This window comes from Salmo salar, chromosome ssa16 (genome assembly GCF_905237065.1).
Source record: "Salmo salar chromosome ssa16, Ssal_v3.1, whole genome shotgun sequence".
NCBI lineage: Eukaryota > Metazoa > Chordata > Actinopteri > Salmoniformes > Salmonidae > Salmo > Salmo salar.
In genome coordinates this window covers 70,962,466-70,978,899 of record NC_059457.1, presented here as the reverse complement: position 1 = coordinate 70,978,899, position 16,434 = coordinate 70,962,466, and the positions used below count along the sequence as shown (strand labels likewise).

Below are 16,434 nucleotides of genomic sequence, written 5' to 3'. Positions count from 1 at the left end.
CATCCAACGAGCGTCAGAGCCGGTGTAGTACGAATCAATCTTAGTCCTGTATTGATGCTTTGCCTGTTTGATGGTTCATCAGAGGGCATAGCTGGATTTCTTATAAACTTCCGGGTTAGAGTCCCGCTTCTTGAAAGCGGCAGGTCTAGCCTTTATCTCAGTACGGATGCTGCCTGTAATCCATGGCTTCTGGTTTGGGTATGTATGTACGGTCACTGTGGGGACGACGTCATCGATGCTCTTATTGATGAAGCCAATGACTGATGTGGTGTACTCCTCAATGCCATCGGTGGAATCCCGGAACATATTCCAGTCTGTGCTATCAAAACAGTCCTGTAGCTTAGCAACAGTCCTGTAGCTTAGTAGTATTTAATTAAGCTGCCAGTTCAGGACTTGTGAGGCATCTGTTTCTCAAACTAGACACTCTAATGTACTTGTCCTCTTGCTCAGTTGTGCACCGGGGCCTCCCACTCTTCTTTCTATTCTGGTTAGAGACAGTTTGCGCTGTTCTCTGAAGGGATTAGTACACAGCGTTGTACGAGATCTTCAGCTTCTTGGCAATTTCTCGCATGGAATAGCCTTCATTTCTCAGAATAAGAATAGACTGACGAGTTTCAGAAGAAAGTTATTTGTTTTGAGCCTGTAATCTAACCCACAAACACTGATGCTCCAAATACTCAACTAGTCTAAAGAAGGCCAGTTGTATTGCTTCTTTAATCAGACCAACAGTTTTCAGCTGTGCTAACATGATTGTAAAAGGGGTTTCTAATGATCAATTAGCCTTTCAAAATTATAAACTTGGATTAGCTAACACAACGCGCCTATGTAGATATTCCATAAAAAAATCTGCCATTTCCAGCTACAATAGTCATTTACAACATAAAAAATATCTGCACTGTATTTCTGATCATTTCGGGGCGGCAAGTAGCCTAGTTGTTAGAGCGTTGGACTCGAACCCCGAGCTGACAAGGTAAAAATCTGTCGTTCTGCCCAGTTAACCCACTGTTCTTAGGCCGTCTTTGAAAATAAGAATTTGTTCTTAACTGACTTGCCTAGTTAAATAAAAAAAATTGGATGTTATTTGAATGGACAAAAGATGTGCTTTTCATTCAAAAACTAGGACATTTCTAAGTGACCCCAAACTTTTGAACGGTAGTGTATACTTAAGCAATAAGGCCCGAGGAGGTGTGGTATATGGCCAATATACCACGGCTAAGGGCTGTTCTTAATCACGACACAACGCGGAGTGCCTGGACACAGCCCTTACCCTTGGTATATTGGCCATATATCACAAACCCTGAGGTGCCTTATTGCTATTATAAACTGGTTACCAATGTAATTAGAGCAGTTAAAATAAAGGTTTTGTCATACCCGTGGTACACTGTCTGATATACCACAGGTATTAGCCAATCAGCATTCAGGGCTCGAACCACCCAGTTTATAATTAGAATTATGCAACCACAAGCATGAAAACATTAATCCATAACTTCCAATCAATCCTTTTTGCAAAAGCAGCTCTATACAGTGTCTTAGGCATCAACAAAACCACCCCCCTGTTGACGAGGATATCATGAGGCACGCTCTTGCTGTGTTTTAATGCATTCTAACAGACTGCCAGTACCCATTAGATTCATTATGCTTTAGAAGTGTTAGTGTCTGTCAGATAAGAATAAAGAAGAAGAACAACAAAGGGGAAATGCATAATGAAAATAGTGCAGATGCAAAACATTAATGTTGAATTTGAAGGCACTGTTAATATTTTTTACTTTCACACAAAAATATGTTAAACACACCATCACTCTCTATTAGTCTCCCCTCATGCTCCATGTGTTGGTTTACCCGTCACGACAGTCTCCTGCTGGTGTGTTACAATCTGTGATGTCCTCTGTTCTGAGACACTGAATCCCAGATTCTGGAACACACTCTCTCTTTCGGCCCAGGACTCGTTGAAGCTCTTCAGTAGGTCCTCTGTGGCGGCCTTCACAGGAACTGCCATCTCTTCAACCGTCCCTTTCACCACGTCGGCGTAGGAGGGAGGGAGGGGGCGGGTCATGTGGCTCTCAGAGTGCATGCTGGTCTCGCTCCTCACCCCGCTTGTTACGTTGCCAAATTCATCCATGCCAGAGAACTCCTCAGTAACGGACTTTGTTTCGGAATGCCCCGTCAGTTCGGCAGACTCTGATTCTCTCCTCTCTCTCTCCTCTTGTTTCTCTCTCACTTCTTTGAGAGCATTATGATCACCCAAGTCAAAGGCATTCTTGATGGCCTTGATGTTGAAGGCAGGTGTTTCATCGGTTTTTGGCGTTTTGGGGTCTGCCTCTGGATCTTCAGTGTCACTTCCCAGTCTATCTGTGATGACGATGGGATCTTTTCTGATGAACAGCTTTGGTTGTGCCGATTCAAATTGATTGACCAGCTTTGACAGGTCAAGCCTAGGGAGATCCTCTTTCATTATGTCTATATTCACACCCTCAGGAACTTCCTCTAGATCCTCTGGACCCAGGCGCTCCGGGATTTCAATGGGGTCCTTCCGCATGTATGTCCTGCTCACCTCTGCCTTCTGAGCTTCCTCAAAGAAGAACTTCTTGTCTCTGACAGTCATCATGGAGTCAACCATATCAGCCACATCCGGAGTCGTCGTCCCAGTCTCCATCTCCTGTGTCTGCATGTGGATCTCAGGTTCAATCAGCGCTGGGGAATCCTCTCTGTCGGAGGCTTGCTCTGTGGTCAGAAACTCGGGCATGGGTGGGGGAGGGGTCATGCCCCGAGAGAGCTTCGCAGTGGTGTCCTTCAACTTGGCTAGCTTCTCTGAGCTGCTCAAGGTGGGAGAGGGTGTGTCCCTACAGAACCGAGAGGTAGGGGTGCGGGGAGGGGGTGGGGTTGGGGTGGCACCAGACCTGTATGACGGAGGAGGTGAGGGGGTTACCATGAGGGGTGAGTCTGTTCTCCTCACTGATTCAATGCTGATGAAGGTAGGTGAAGGTGTTCGCGTTGCAAGCATGGGAGAGGGAACTCTGGGATCAGGACCTTTTACTTCAGTCAGCTCCGGCTTTTTGCTCTCATGAGAGATCTTCTTCTCCTCAACCACTTTCTTATGGGTTTTGACTCTTGATGAGCCAATGATTGTTTTAGATATCTTGGTTGTTGCTCCTCCAAATCCTTTATTTTCAGATGCTGGTGCAGGTGGTGGTGTAGGTGAGGATGCAGGTGACGGTGCAGGGTGTGGTGCAGGTGGTGGTGCAGGTGAGGATGCAGGTGACGGTTCTCTCTCCTGTTTTGCCATGGCTGCCATTTGTCCTTCTAAGAATACAAGTTTTGCTTGTGCTAGGTTTCTCACATGGAAAATGATCTCTATGAGCTTCTTCTTATTCTGCTGAACAGCAACCTGTGTTAAATCACGCTTTTCCTCCGCCCTCATCAACCAGTCAGGGACCTCACTAAGTATTGTCCTCACTGAGTTTGAATCCATTTTCCCTGGATGAAGCTGCTTAATGTTAAATAGCAGTTTCTGTACCATTACACATTTCTCTGAATCTGTGCTCTCCACTGATTGAGCTGAGCTTTCCACCATTGATTGAGCTGTTTCTGTCTGTGCTGCTTCCTTCCCTGCAATGTTCACGGAGACAGCCTTAGACTCTGCCTTCGACCTCTTTTGATGCTGCTGCATTTTGCTTACTTCTCTTTGTTGTTGGAAAGACTTGACCTGCTGCTTCTGTGTGCGAACCTGCTGTTCCTGCTTCTGGAAGCTCTGTTGAACTACTCTCTCATTAACAATCACTTGCTCGTGCTTCTGAATGTGCTGTTCCTGCATGCTCTGTTGACTATGGGAGACAGATATGTGGCAGTGCCCTGGAGCTTGAGCTACTGGCGTGGGAACTAGTTTTGGCTCATTGGGAAAAGGGACTTTAATGCCTTTCTGCTTTGCCTTTGTCGTCATTTGGATCTCCAACTTTGTTTCCTTGGCAGCTGCAGTTTTCTCAACCTCCTCAGCTTTCTCCTGTATCACATTCATCTCCACCTTTACTTCATTTTTTGCTGAGCTACTGGTGGCCATCTGCGTGCTCTCCTGAACTACTCTGGTCTCACTCTTAGAAATATTCTCCATACCCATTTGATGTACATGTAATTCGTTTTTCACTGCTCGTTGATCTTTTTCCACCACCTCTCTTTTCTCCTCTTTCTTCTCTGTCGGCAACTTCACTGTTCGCACCTTGAAATTTGGTGTCACTTTTGGAATTTTGATTTTGGTGGGCTGAGATGGAATCTTTTTTACTTCCTGTGTGAGAGAGGCGTTAGTATTCTTTTCCTCCTCTGCTTCGTATGTGACGGTGGATTGGGTTTGAAGATGTACATTTTCCTGGACAATGCTCTGAGTGGAGATGATAGACTGTGAGCTAGCATTCATTCCACTCTGCTGCTCAGCTACTGAGGACGAAATCACATTAAAGCCAGATTGGACTTTAATGTTGGACTCATGGTGAGGGTGAGCAGCAGAAACTGAAACAGCCTGATGCTTGCCAGAGGAAACAGACTGATGCTTGCCAGAGGAAACAGCCTGATGTTTTCTGGAGGCAACAGATGAGGCGAGTTCTTTCCCAGAAGAGACCATAGAGGACTGATCAGTGGTAATGTGTTTCTTATCTGAGGAAATATTTCCAGATTCAGAGGTTGATTTGTTATTTACCATGGAGATCAAAGGTTTGCTCAGGGGGATATGTGATAGAGCTTTCTTCGTGTGCGGCTCTTGTGATGCTGTGCATACTTTGCTTTTAAACGGAGTTTCCTCAGCCTGTGTTACCTCTGAGGTCACTTTTGACTGCTCTGTTTTGTGTGCAACTGAGTGTTGTTCACTTCCAACATTGGTTGAGCCCATCATTTGCATCATATTAGTTGGAGGAGAGGTGGGAGATGTGACTCGTGAAGTGGCGGGAGTTGTGTCTTGTGACTTGTGTCTCTCAGCCTCCTCTCTTTGCACACGATACCTTTCCTCTGCCAGCATCAGTGGAGTTTTGAATTTACTGGCATACGGTTTAGGTTTTGCAACTGGGGCAGGTTCTGCAGGTAGGGGTATTTTGATTGGAGGGATGAATACCTTTTTAGGTGGTCGTGGCAACTCTTCCTGTGGTGGTTTTGCCACTGGGATTGGTGAAGGGATTTTAGTCATGGACACTGTAGAATCAGATTGAACCTGTGTGTTGGTAGTATTTGTAGTTTCCACATGTTTACAACTGATTTCACTCTTGACTTCCTGGACTACTGCTTCCTCTTTATGTTCTGTCTGAACTGTCATTGGCTGAGGAGGTGGAGGAGGCGGTGGTGGTACTGCTTGCTTTTTCTGCCATTTTGGTTTGACCAGTATTGGTTGCTTGGGTGGTTCAGGTTTTGGGATTTTGAATAAAGGCTTAGCTTTAAATGGCTTTCCAGGTGGTGGTGTAGGCACTTGGTGTGGCATTGAGTTTAGCTCTTGCTGTGAGGGCGGTGGAGGAAGAAAGTCTTGCCCTGCCTCGGAGGGTGGGGGTGGGGGAGAAGGGAAAAAGTCAGGCTCCCCGCATTCTGCTGGGGGTGGAGGAGGTGGAGGCGGAAGTTCACTGTCCTGTCTCGTAATCAGGGGACGGGATGTGGGAAACATTGGACTATGGCATGACAGGGACATTGGGCTGCCTGCCACTGGTGAGGGCGGGGGAGGAAGTGACATCTCAGACTCAGAGGGTGGAGGCGGGGACGTGGGAGGAGGAGGGAAATGAATCTCAGGCGTCCTTTTCTTTATCATACCTTTTCTCTTCATGTCCAGGTTCCGGAAATTTGTATTCAGATTTTTGACGTTGTGTTTTTGTATAACAGTATTATGTTCTGTCACAGTTGTTTGCAACTGTTTCATTGTTTTTGTTTCCTGTGTTTGTTTTGAAACAATATTAGTTTGAGATGCGCTTTGTGTTTCTTTCATCACATTTATGTCTGAGGCTGCTTCATTCTCAGTTATCTGATTCGTTGATGTATTATCAGTCATCTGATTGGTCATGTTTTTCTTCTTTATGAAGATGGGTTTAGGGGGTGGTGGTGTTCTCTGTTTCACAGCCTGTTTTTTAACATGTGTCTGCTTTGAGGACTCAGACATATTGACTGATTTGACCTGTGTTGTCACGTTCATATCTGAGACTTGTGTTTCTCTCTGTGTTTCTTTCGTCACCTTTATGTCTGAGACTGCTTTATTCTCAGTCATATGATTGGCTGATTTATTCACAATAATCTGATTGCCTGCTTTATTCTCAGTTATATGATTGGCTGATTTATTCACACCCATCTGATTGGATGCTTTATTCTCAGTCATGTGATTGGACGATTTATTTACAATCATCTGATTGGCTGCTTTATTCTCAGTCATGTGATTGGCTGATTTATTCACAATCATCTGATTGGCTGCTTTATTCTCAGTCATCTGAATGGCTGCTTTATTCACAGTCATCTGATTGGCTGATTGATTCACAGTCATCTGATTGGCTGCTTTAATCTCTGTCATCTGATTCATTGATGTATTATCGGTCATCTGATTGGTCAGGTCTTTCTTCTTTATGATCATGTGCTTAGGAGGGGGTTGCATTTTCTGTTTCACACTCTGTTGTTTAACATGTGTCTGTTCTTTAACTTCAGTCTGTTCTTTTACATGTTCCTGCTGTGAGTCCTCCAAAATATTTACTGTTTGGACCTGTGTTGTCATAGAGTGTTCCTCTTGGGTGAGGGTCTTGCTGCTCTTCACTGATTTGTTCTCGGTGTACTTCTTAGTGTGCTTTTGTGTGGTGTCCTGTGATTTACTGCTCTGACTCTGAGACAGGTTTTTCACAGCAGGGGCTAGATTGACTGTGACGTTCTCATTCTTAGCCACATCTAAGTATTCATGGTCCATCACTTGCTGTTTGGGTAATGGATTTTTCACATGAGATCTGGGAGCTTTCCTGGGAGGATACTTTCGTACTTTCCGATTTGAATATTCTTTTCTCTGCATCAGATTCTTTATGGCTCCTTTAACATCTCCCTTTATCACCTCCTCCTTCTCCATCTGTGATTGCTCCTCATCCTGGTCCTGCCCCTGCCCTTCGTAGAGGCATTTTATGGAGGTCTTCACATCTCCCTCAGTGCTTCCCCTGCGTTGCATTCGTGGGGATGTGGATGGTTCTAGTAACAGCTGTATTGTGCCTCTCACGTCCCCCTGTTCACTCACTTGGTGCTGGTAAAGCTTTTTCTCACTCGAGGCCTCATGCAAACCCTTCAGCGCAGTATGAATGTCTCCCTTTACAATCTCCTCCTTTTCCATCTCTTTCACTGCCTGCTTAGCCTCTTCTAGTGATTTCAAGGTGCCTTTGATATCGCCGGGCACTAAATCCTCAACAGTTACCTCAGTCTTGGTGGTCGCCGATTTCTCTAATGATTGGAGGGCTCCTCGGATATCACCTCGGACAATTTCTGGCTTTTCCATTTCCTTGGCTTGGTTTTGAGCCTCCTCCAAAGACCTCAGAGTGGTGTGTAGGTCCCCTTTCACCACTTCCTCTTTCTCTATCATGACTCTCTTGCTAATAGTTTTGGTTAGTGAGTCCAGGGCCGCCCTCAGATCTCCCTTGACAATTTCCTCTTTCTGCAGGTTTTCCAGCAAGAGAGCAGGTTCCATCATGAACACCTTCACTGTGTTGTTGACATCACCAGGGACAATATCGTCCTCAGCTACTGTGCGTTCAATCTGCTGTTGATTCTTCCTTAGTGTCATTTTGGTTTCCATAACGTCGCCGCCAATGATGCGTTCCTTCTGCGCCTGTTCTTGTTCCTCATTAGGTTCAAACTGGAGTTGTTTGAGGTAATCCAGAGCCCCAGATTCAATGCAGGTGGAGTAAAAGCTAACGTTACCCCTCTCCGTGTCTTCCACCCTTATCCTTTTAGATTCCTCTGACCCTGGGTTGGACAAGAGTCTGTGAAGGGTCCTACTGACATTGCCTTTGATGATATCCTCCTTCTCAACGCCATCACCGTCTTCCTTATTTAGGAGGGAGTATATAGTCATTCGCACGTCTCCCTTTTCGTCTTCTTGAATCAGAATTCCACGTTTTGAGGAGCCCTCCTCCTTTAGTAGGTTGTTGATGGCCTCTTGAATGTCGCCTCTGAGGATTTCCTCCTTCTCAACATTGAATCCCTTTTCTTGGTTGAATAGCTGTTTTACTGTTGTGTTGATGTTGCCTCTCTCTTCCTGGTCTATGACTATCCCTTTCTCTGTCATTTCTCGTCTGTTTAGGAGGTTCATCATGATATTGTTCAGATCCCCTCTGATCACCTCCTCCTTCTGGATTTCTGGAGCATCCTGGTTCATGAGTCTGTATTTTGCCATTCTGATATCTCCTATCTCATCCGTCTCAATGAGAATCCCTTGTGAGTCAACCATTTTCTGACAATACAGCTCTTCAAGGGTCTCTTTGATGCTCTTCCCCATTATTTCAGTTCTTTCTACACTGTTCTCATTAAATTTGGTTAAAGGAGTGGTTTCAAAAAGCCATGTTGTTGTCTTTACATCTGCTTGTGGGATCTCCTCCCGGGTGACAACAGTCTCTGTTCCGTCTGACTCTTTAATGCTGTCAAGCGGCTGTTTTTCAAAGAGCCACACAGACTGTTTGACATCACCTTTCATCACTTCTTCTTTTGTCACTGTCTCCATTTCGTCATATTCTGAGCCCTCGCCATGGATCTTATCGATGCTGTGTGTTTCAAACATCCATGAGGCAGTCCTGACGTCCCCTTTTTGGATCTCACTCACGCTAACAGTTCTAACATACTTCTGAGACGTTTCATCTGTCTCAAAAAGGTGTTTGTTTGTCTTCACATCACCACCCTGGATATCTTCAACTGTTTTAGTCAACACTTTCATGTCCTCAGCGATTTCATCAAGAGGTTGTGTTTCGAACCTCCACCTGGCTGTGCTGACATCACCTTTCTGGACGTCCTCCTCCGTGACAGATTTGATGACATAGACGTCGTCTGTGTCCCTTATCGAATCCAGAGGTTTTGTCTCAAATAACCACCGGGCCCCCACCACATCTCCTCTCATGATTTCTTCCTTTGTCATAGTGGTAACTTCATGGTAGTGGCCCTCTTTGTCACAGATTGCATACAGTGGCTGATTTTCAAACATCATGGTGTAGCTTTTCACATCCCCTTTCTCTATATCGTCCCTGATGATGCTCTGGAGTTTTGACATCTCAGTCTCGGTGGACTCCTCCTGGATTTTATCGAGAGAGTAAGTCTCGAAAACAAAGCGTCCTTGACCAACGTTTCCTCCCAGCACATCGGTTACGGTGCGAGTGTCCTTGGCTCCCTCTGTATCCTCACAGATAGTGTCAATAGGTTGGTTTTCAAAAAGCCACATGTTGTTCACTACATTTCCTTTCTGAATTTCCTCTGCCGTAAGGGTCTTCAGCTTATGCATTGTTTCAGCTGAGGTTGAGGTCATGATGTCGGAAGACCGATTCTGGAAGAGAAACTTCATCCTAGACACATCTCCAGACTGGACATCAATCTTAGTCACCCTCCTGAAGGCACCACTCTCCTCCCCTGTGAGGTTCTCCAGGTTCTCTGTCTCAAAGAGGAAGCGAGCGTGATGCACATCTTTGCCTTGGACGTCCTCTAGTTTGACAGTGCAGGTTTTGAGAACGGTCTCCGATTCGGACTCTGAATGGTCACAGATGTTATCGAGGTTCTGAGTCTCAAAGAGCCATGTGCATGTTTTGACATCCCCTTTGTTGACTTCCTCAACCTCATTCTCATTCCTCACCTTATCTGCTTTCTCATACAGATTATCCATTGGTTGAGTCTCGAACAGCCACCTGCAGGTTTTCACATCACCCTTCTCAATTTCAACACTCTCCTTTGTCTTAGTTTCATCTTCTTCAGTGTTGCTGAAATGTTTAATACCATCGAGGGGTTGAGTTTCGAATAACCACTTGGCAGTCTTGACATCGCCCGATTCAATCTCCTCCTTTGATATACCTTTTATAATCTGGAATTTATTGATACTTTCCTCAAACTCATCGATAGGATGTGTTTCAAACATCCACCTGCAGCTTCGAACATCTCCTTTTACTATCTCCTCACGTCGCACGGTTTTCACCTCATGGTAGTGTCCCTCGCTGTCTTGCATGGCATACATCGGGGTGGATTCAAAAATAACTTTGTTTGATTTCACAGACCCACTGGTAACACCTTCAACTTGAATTCTCTGTGCCCCCTCACATCTGCTTAAATCCAAGGTTTCAAATCTTTCCTTGTGATTTGTGACGTCGCCCTTATCAAGTTCTTCAAGGTTTATAGTGCGTGTCATTTCCTTCTTCTCCTCCCTTATGTTTTCAAGTGGTTGACTTTCAAAAACCCACTTCTGATGTCTAACATCACCCTTCTCCTCCTCGGACGCAACCATCTTCTGAAGTTTCCCTACTTCAGCCAGATCCTTCAGGTTCTCCATTGGCACTGTCTCAAACAGATGTTTTGCTGATCGCACATCACCTCCTACAATCTCCTCTGAGGGTAAAGGTCTGGCATTGGCATTGTCTTTCAGAGTATCCATCTGCTGTGTCTCGAAAACCAGGCAGTGCTTCCGCACATCTGCTCCAATAATCTCCTCCTTTTGCCTGATGCTTTGCCATTCCTCGTCTTTAATGGAGTCCAGTGTTTTTGTCTCGAACAGCCACCTCCCTCGGTTCACGCCTCCCTGGGAGTTGTCCTCCATGGACACTCCACAGATCAGCTTCACCTTGGCAGGGTCTTTGTTGATCATGTCCAGAGGCTGGGTCTCAAAGAGCCAGCGGGAGGTCTTCACGTCTCCTTTCTCCATCTCCTCCCTGCGGATAGCGGTGATCTCCAGTATATTTCCAGAGTCGCCCCTGATGACACACATGGGCTGGGTTTCAAACATCCGTGTGGTTGTCTTCACTTCCCCTTTGATCTCCTCAAGCTCTGACTTCAGGTTCAAGAAGTGGCTCTCCTCAATGGTCTCTGTGTGGCTGAGGGAATCCAAGTGTTGAGTTTCAAACAGATACCTGGCTGTTTTCACGTCCCCTCCTGTAATATCTTTAGTGAAGACAACCTCCAAGGCTTGCTCATCCTCCTGGTAGATTTTATTCAGACAATCCAGTGGCTGGGTCTCGAAAAGATAGGTGGCTGTTCGTACGTCTCCTCTCGCTAGCTCAGTCAATTTCCCTGTATGTACAGTGGATTCTGGGGTGTCTACACGCAGCGCATCCATGGGCTGGGTCTCAAACATCCATGCTGTGTATTTGACATCACTTCCTGCAATGATTTCCTGCTGAGCAATGTTCTTCACTTCATCATCCTCATCTGGGGTGTCATCTTTAATGGTATCCAGCGGCTTATTCTCAAACATCCAGCGCATGGACTGCACCTCCCCTTTAAGGATCTCGTCCCACTCCAGGTAATCTCCCTCAGGGCTCATACATTCATCCCCACCGCTGTTCTCAAACACATAGCAAGCCTGCTGGACTTCCCCGGTCATCTCATCTTCACTATCCAGCTGTGACTGCTCGATCTCCGTGACGTCGGTGAAGTAGTCCTTCTCCATGGTCCTCCGAACCTCTGGGTGCATGTGCTTGTACAGGCGCTTCAGCTCATTGAGGTTCCTCTGCTTGGAGTACTGCTCCTTGTTGAAGATGTATCTCTGTTGGCCACCCTGGTCCTGAGGCGGGAGAGAGTCACAGCACTCGGGGACCTCCTGGGGCATTAGCTCAGTGGGTGGAGGAGGGAAGTGCTCCATGGTCTCATAATCCATGGATGAGGCTGAGGCAGCGGGAGAGGAAGAGACAGCCCCTGTCCTCATATTGGATGAGGCTGAGGCAGCGGTAGATGAAGAGACAACCCCTGTCCTCACAGTGGATGAGGTTTCATAGCTCGTTGCTGCTGAAGCCCTGGATGACTGTTTCATAGTGGACAAACTTTCATAGCTAGCTGCTGCTGAGGAGGACTGGTTTACCGGTGCCCATTGAAACTGGTTATAATCCAGATCAATCTATGGTTTTATGATTGATGGAAAGAAGGACAGTGGTAGTTGCAGTCAGAATATGAAGTGATAGAGAAATGGAAAAGAGGACAGTATAGCAGAAAAAAACAGACAGTAGATTTAAGCAGATAATGACATCTCTGAATATGTTTGTTTTTACACAAAATAATAACAACTATCATAAATTTGTGCTTTTTAAGCTCACCACATTCTCACGTCATCCAATGTACTCAGTACTCACTACCCTCAAAGTGAATTCCCCTGCTTTGATGTTGATATAATGGCATCGTCTAAACACAGACACACTATAATGGCCACGTAGATAAACAGACTGCATCATTACCTTAATTTGCTTGCCCGGCGTGGCCTGTTCTATCGTCTTCTCATACTGTTGTTTCAAAGCCTGAGTGGAGACCTTTGGTAAGTCCTCTCCTCCAATGACCTTAACTGAAATAGAAACAGGAAACAGTTGTCTCATTAAATGAGTCTCAGTTTGAAGCCCAGTTGGTTTGGAGGAAACTAAAATCATGTCTTTAAAACCTACCGTTTCCAATTCCGAAAGTGGCATCGATTACCCTATTCCCAGTTTCAATATTTTTTACCTTCCTATGCCTTGATTTAATTTGCAGCCATGCACTGAATTTCTAATAGAAAATCATCTGCAGTACAATTCAATTCCACACCTCATCTGTAATTTAGGTTTGGAGAATAATCTCCAGCTTTTCAACAGTCATTACTATACACTCTAGGGTACGCCTACACTCTAGGCTGTGATCAAAAAAGGCCAAAATTAAAATATGAGTAGTATTATACTCTACCTGTTTCATCATGGTTTTCATAACTGGAGGCCACGTTGCTTTGTTGAACTCTTTGATCATGAGTCACCTGTAATGAGATGGAGGCAAGCGGTGAGCACAATAGTCAATTCTTCAAATTGATTTCCTTCACACACAGACAACAGAAAGGGTGTGTAAGTGGAATGTTAAAATCACAATGAAAACAGCATTTTTCTTACCACGTGAGGTTAATTTAGCCCTGCATTTTTTTGTTCTTTTTTTTTTTTTTACTTTACTCTGTGTAGGAAAACTTTGGAAAACAAATAAAGTGATATGAGAAACAAAAAGTGTTACAGTTATTCACGTACACTTCATTATAGATGTTGGGGCAGGTGCGGGGGCAGCTAACATATTGAGTTTATTGAGTAGATGTGCGCTAAAATTATGGGAAACGACCGAGCAGGCTTCATGACGGGCTCAATATGCGTTTGTGAGAAATAGGTTTAGTTTGAGACTGCACCGTTGCAGGGTTAAGGGTCCAACTGAATATAAAGACTAATAATTTTTTTTAAATATATATATATATATATATATATATATATATATATATATATATATATATATATATATATATATATATATATATATATATATATATATATATGAGAGAAAAGTTGAGTAATGATCTGAATTCATTGGTAAATACCAGGTAAGTAATGTATTGTAATGAAGTATAAGTGTATAATACCTCCTGGTCATGGAAGTAGGCCACTTGCTGAGTGGTGGGAATGACCTCCCTGACACTGCTCCTCACTGTCACCTCCTGTGAGCTGGACACCTCCTGTCAGAAAGACCAGACACAGACCGTTCACACACTAGGCCTACATACTCATGATTCACAAACACGAATGTCTCCAGATGCCGGTGGGTGTGGTTTACGCCGGTTCTGCTTTACGGGGGGTACTTTTACTTGAGGGTGGCATACAGTATTTTGTCACGGACCCGCTCGACTAGCGTCTGTTCCCGTCGCTGACAGGTTGCAAGCAACACACTCGCACACAAACACTTTAACACACACACATTGTAGCTAGAAGTCACAAACGCACAGCAGTATTGCGTTCCCCCTGACAGCAGACCATATTTAGCAGCAGGAGGGGAAAATATGAATGTTCAGAGAGCAAAGCTTACTGGAAAATCCATCTGTTATAAATAATACATTATTTCCTGTCAATTGCAGAGCTCTCCCCATGAGAATAGTAATGTCAAAATTCTATTAGACAGTAACTTAAGGAGAGAGTGAGTGACAAATAGAGAGGTAGAAAATCTCTGAAGTAAAATGAAAATACACCAAATGCACCTCAAATAGGTTTTAGAAATTGAATACTTGAAATTGGACTTTCTTTCCCTGGCACTGTTCCTAGGCCGTCATTGTAAATAAGAATTTGTTCTTAACGGACTTGCCTAGTTAAATAAAGGTTATATAAAATACATTTAAAACATGTAGAGCGTAGAGGCATACATGTCAGAATAGTACTGGCTCCCTGAGACCACCTAGGTCTGGTATAACATGTGTTGTTGCCGTACAACCTGCCATACAGCAAAACAAAACAGCATGTGGACCCATTATCTGAGCTGCATTACCTGAGCTGCAGAGACACGTAAAAAGGCTCTTGATGCACAGTAACAATAACACAACAAAACCCCCTGCTCCACATCTGACCACAGCCCCAGTGCAATATAAATAAATAAGAATAAAGGATTTCTATGTATGGCTTATGCCTTGATGGTTTAGATGCCAGTACCTGCATGGATCTCTTTTCTAAGTGGATCTGCGTAACGCTGGTCTGGGACTGGGAGGAGGAGGCGTACTCCTGGCTCTCAAACTGTTTCTTCACGCTGGCCAGACCCCCTGGCAGAGAACAGACTTCAGACTCCTCCATAACCTATCACGAGAAGACATAGGCATCATTAGTTCGAGTCATCTCCATGCAAAGGGTTCTCATAAGAGTATCTTCAGGGTTACAGTGGTAGTTAATGCAGAAGTGATAGTTCCCGGGACGTCCTGAAGGGGGCATAAGTGAGCAGCATATTCCACAGGACTGGACAACTTCCCTAAATACAGTTGGGAGTTATGACTTGGACCTCATGACGTTTGCAAGAGAAGGATGTCCCCAGTCTTCCCACACGATTGGATATCCCAAACATCTGTGACACCAAGTCAAATCAAACTAACTAGTACAACACAGCATAACTGTATCAAGCTATGTTTTAGTGGCGTATGCAGACAGTAGCTGTAAAGGTATTGAGGGATAATTCTGGTCCAGATTCTGTCTGTTACCCCTCATAGTGTTCAGTAACCCTACAGCCCAGCCTCCCCATGGGCCATGACACTGGGATCAACGGAGGTCACCGCAGTGGCACCGACAAATGACACTGATGGCCTCAATGCAAATCTACATTGGTGTCATTCAGTACTGAATGTAAAAGTAAATGATGCATGATGAATGTTGATATCCCACTACTTGTCTTCAGAATTTTACATATAACTGTGTGGACAGAGGTTCCGGGAATATGTGGTCGCTGGAAGATCTTTGTAGTGTCCAGGAATATTCAACACTGGGTTTCTTTATGACAAAAGAGGAATTATTTCTATCCATGAGGCTTCTCATTATAAAAAGGCTTAGAAATATAAAAACGTCTTCCTGACTTCCTTTCAGTTCCAATCAGATAACAGTGGCCTGGGTATAGAGAAGCTGAATGGAATGCAACAGACCAGGGAAGAGAAGCCATATAATAGTGAATAATAGTGAACCACTAAGTCACGTATAGTAAAAGGCTAAAAGGTTGAGGCTCTGATGGCTTCAGTCCACAGACTGAGTTGAATTAATGGCCTTGGCTTAATACATGCCCTCGTTTTCAATTACAGGCTGGAAAAAGTGTAAGCTGCTTTCAGAGAGGTGTTTCTTTACTCTGATGAACCAGGCATCTAAGCTCTTTTTTGTTGTGTTTTTTACACAGCAGGTTTGCTTGGTCATGAATGTCTGTGTAGAATCGTTTTGAGAATGCGTCATATTTGGGCATACATGGATATGTTCTGTTAATAATACCCATTAAAATGGGATGCACTGCCAATTATGCCACACACATTTCAATGTGTGTGTTTGAAGGTATAGTGTCTGTCTGCCTGCCTGTCCTGCCTGCTTATCAGCCTGTCTAGTTATTATCCTTGGAGTGTCTTTCCCTCCATCTCTCTTTACATCCTTGTGGAAGTATCCTCTTACCGTGGCGGATGAGCTGCTGGCCTCCTTCTTGGACACGGCAGCCTGATACATGGCCATGCGTTCCTTTAGTGACACGGACTCCGGCTCCTCGCTGGTGGGCGCTCCTCCGTCTCCTTTCCTCTGACTCACCACCCTTTCCCTTTCCTCAGGACGTCCTGACCTGGTTCCACCCGCGCTGCCCGCAGCTGCAAAACGCAACAGACATGGAGTTTACTCTCCAGGACATGAGAATGCAGTTTATGCACGGAAAGAGCCGAATCCTGACTTGAAAGCGCCGTATGTCACACGAATTTCTGCATTCGTTCTTACCATTGATTTACAGTGAATCCATGGTTTA

At 44.7% G+C, this 16,434-nt stretch overlaps 1 protein-coding gene across 4 annotated transcripts in view; it reads right to left on the bottom strand.

The window, feature by feature from the left end:
• Positions 1-16,434, bottom strand: part of LOC106574559 (xin actin-binding repeat-containing protein 2) — a 45,000-nt gene that overhangs the window by 3,049 nt on the left and 25,517 nt on the right. For 3 of the 4 annotated variants that reach the window (XM_014150531.2, XM_014150530.2, XM_014150532.2), the window contains 6 exons: positions 16,098-16,282; positions 14,619-14,759; positions 13,565-13,657; positions 12,859-12,925; positions 12,384-12,487; positions 1,840-12,049 (listed from right to left, as the gene is read on the bottom strand). In XM_014150531.2, coding sequence (XP_014006006.2) covers positions 1,840-12,049; positions 12,384-12,487; positions 12,859-12,925; positions 13,565-13,657; positions 14,619-14,759; positions 16,098-16,282 — 10,800 coding nt within the window. The remainder of the gene's footprint in view (positions 1-1,839; positions 12,050-12,383; positions 12,488-12,858; positions 12,926-13,564; positions 13,658-14,618; positions 14,760-16,097; positions 16,283-16,434) is intronic. The other variant, XM_045697663.1, reaches the window with a different exon arrangement.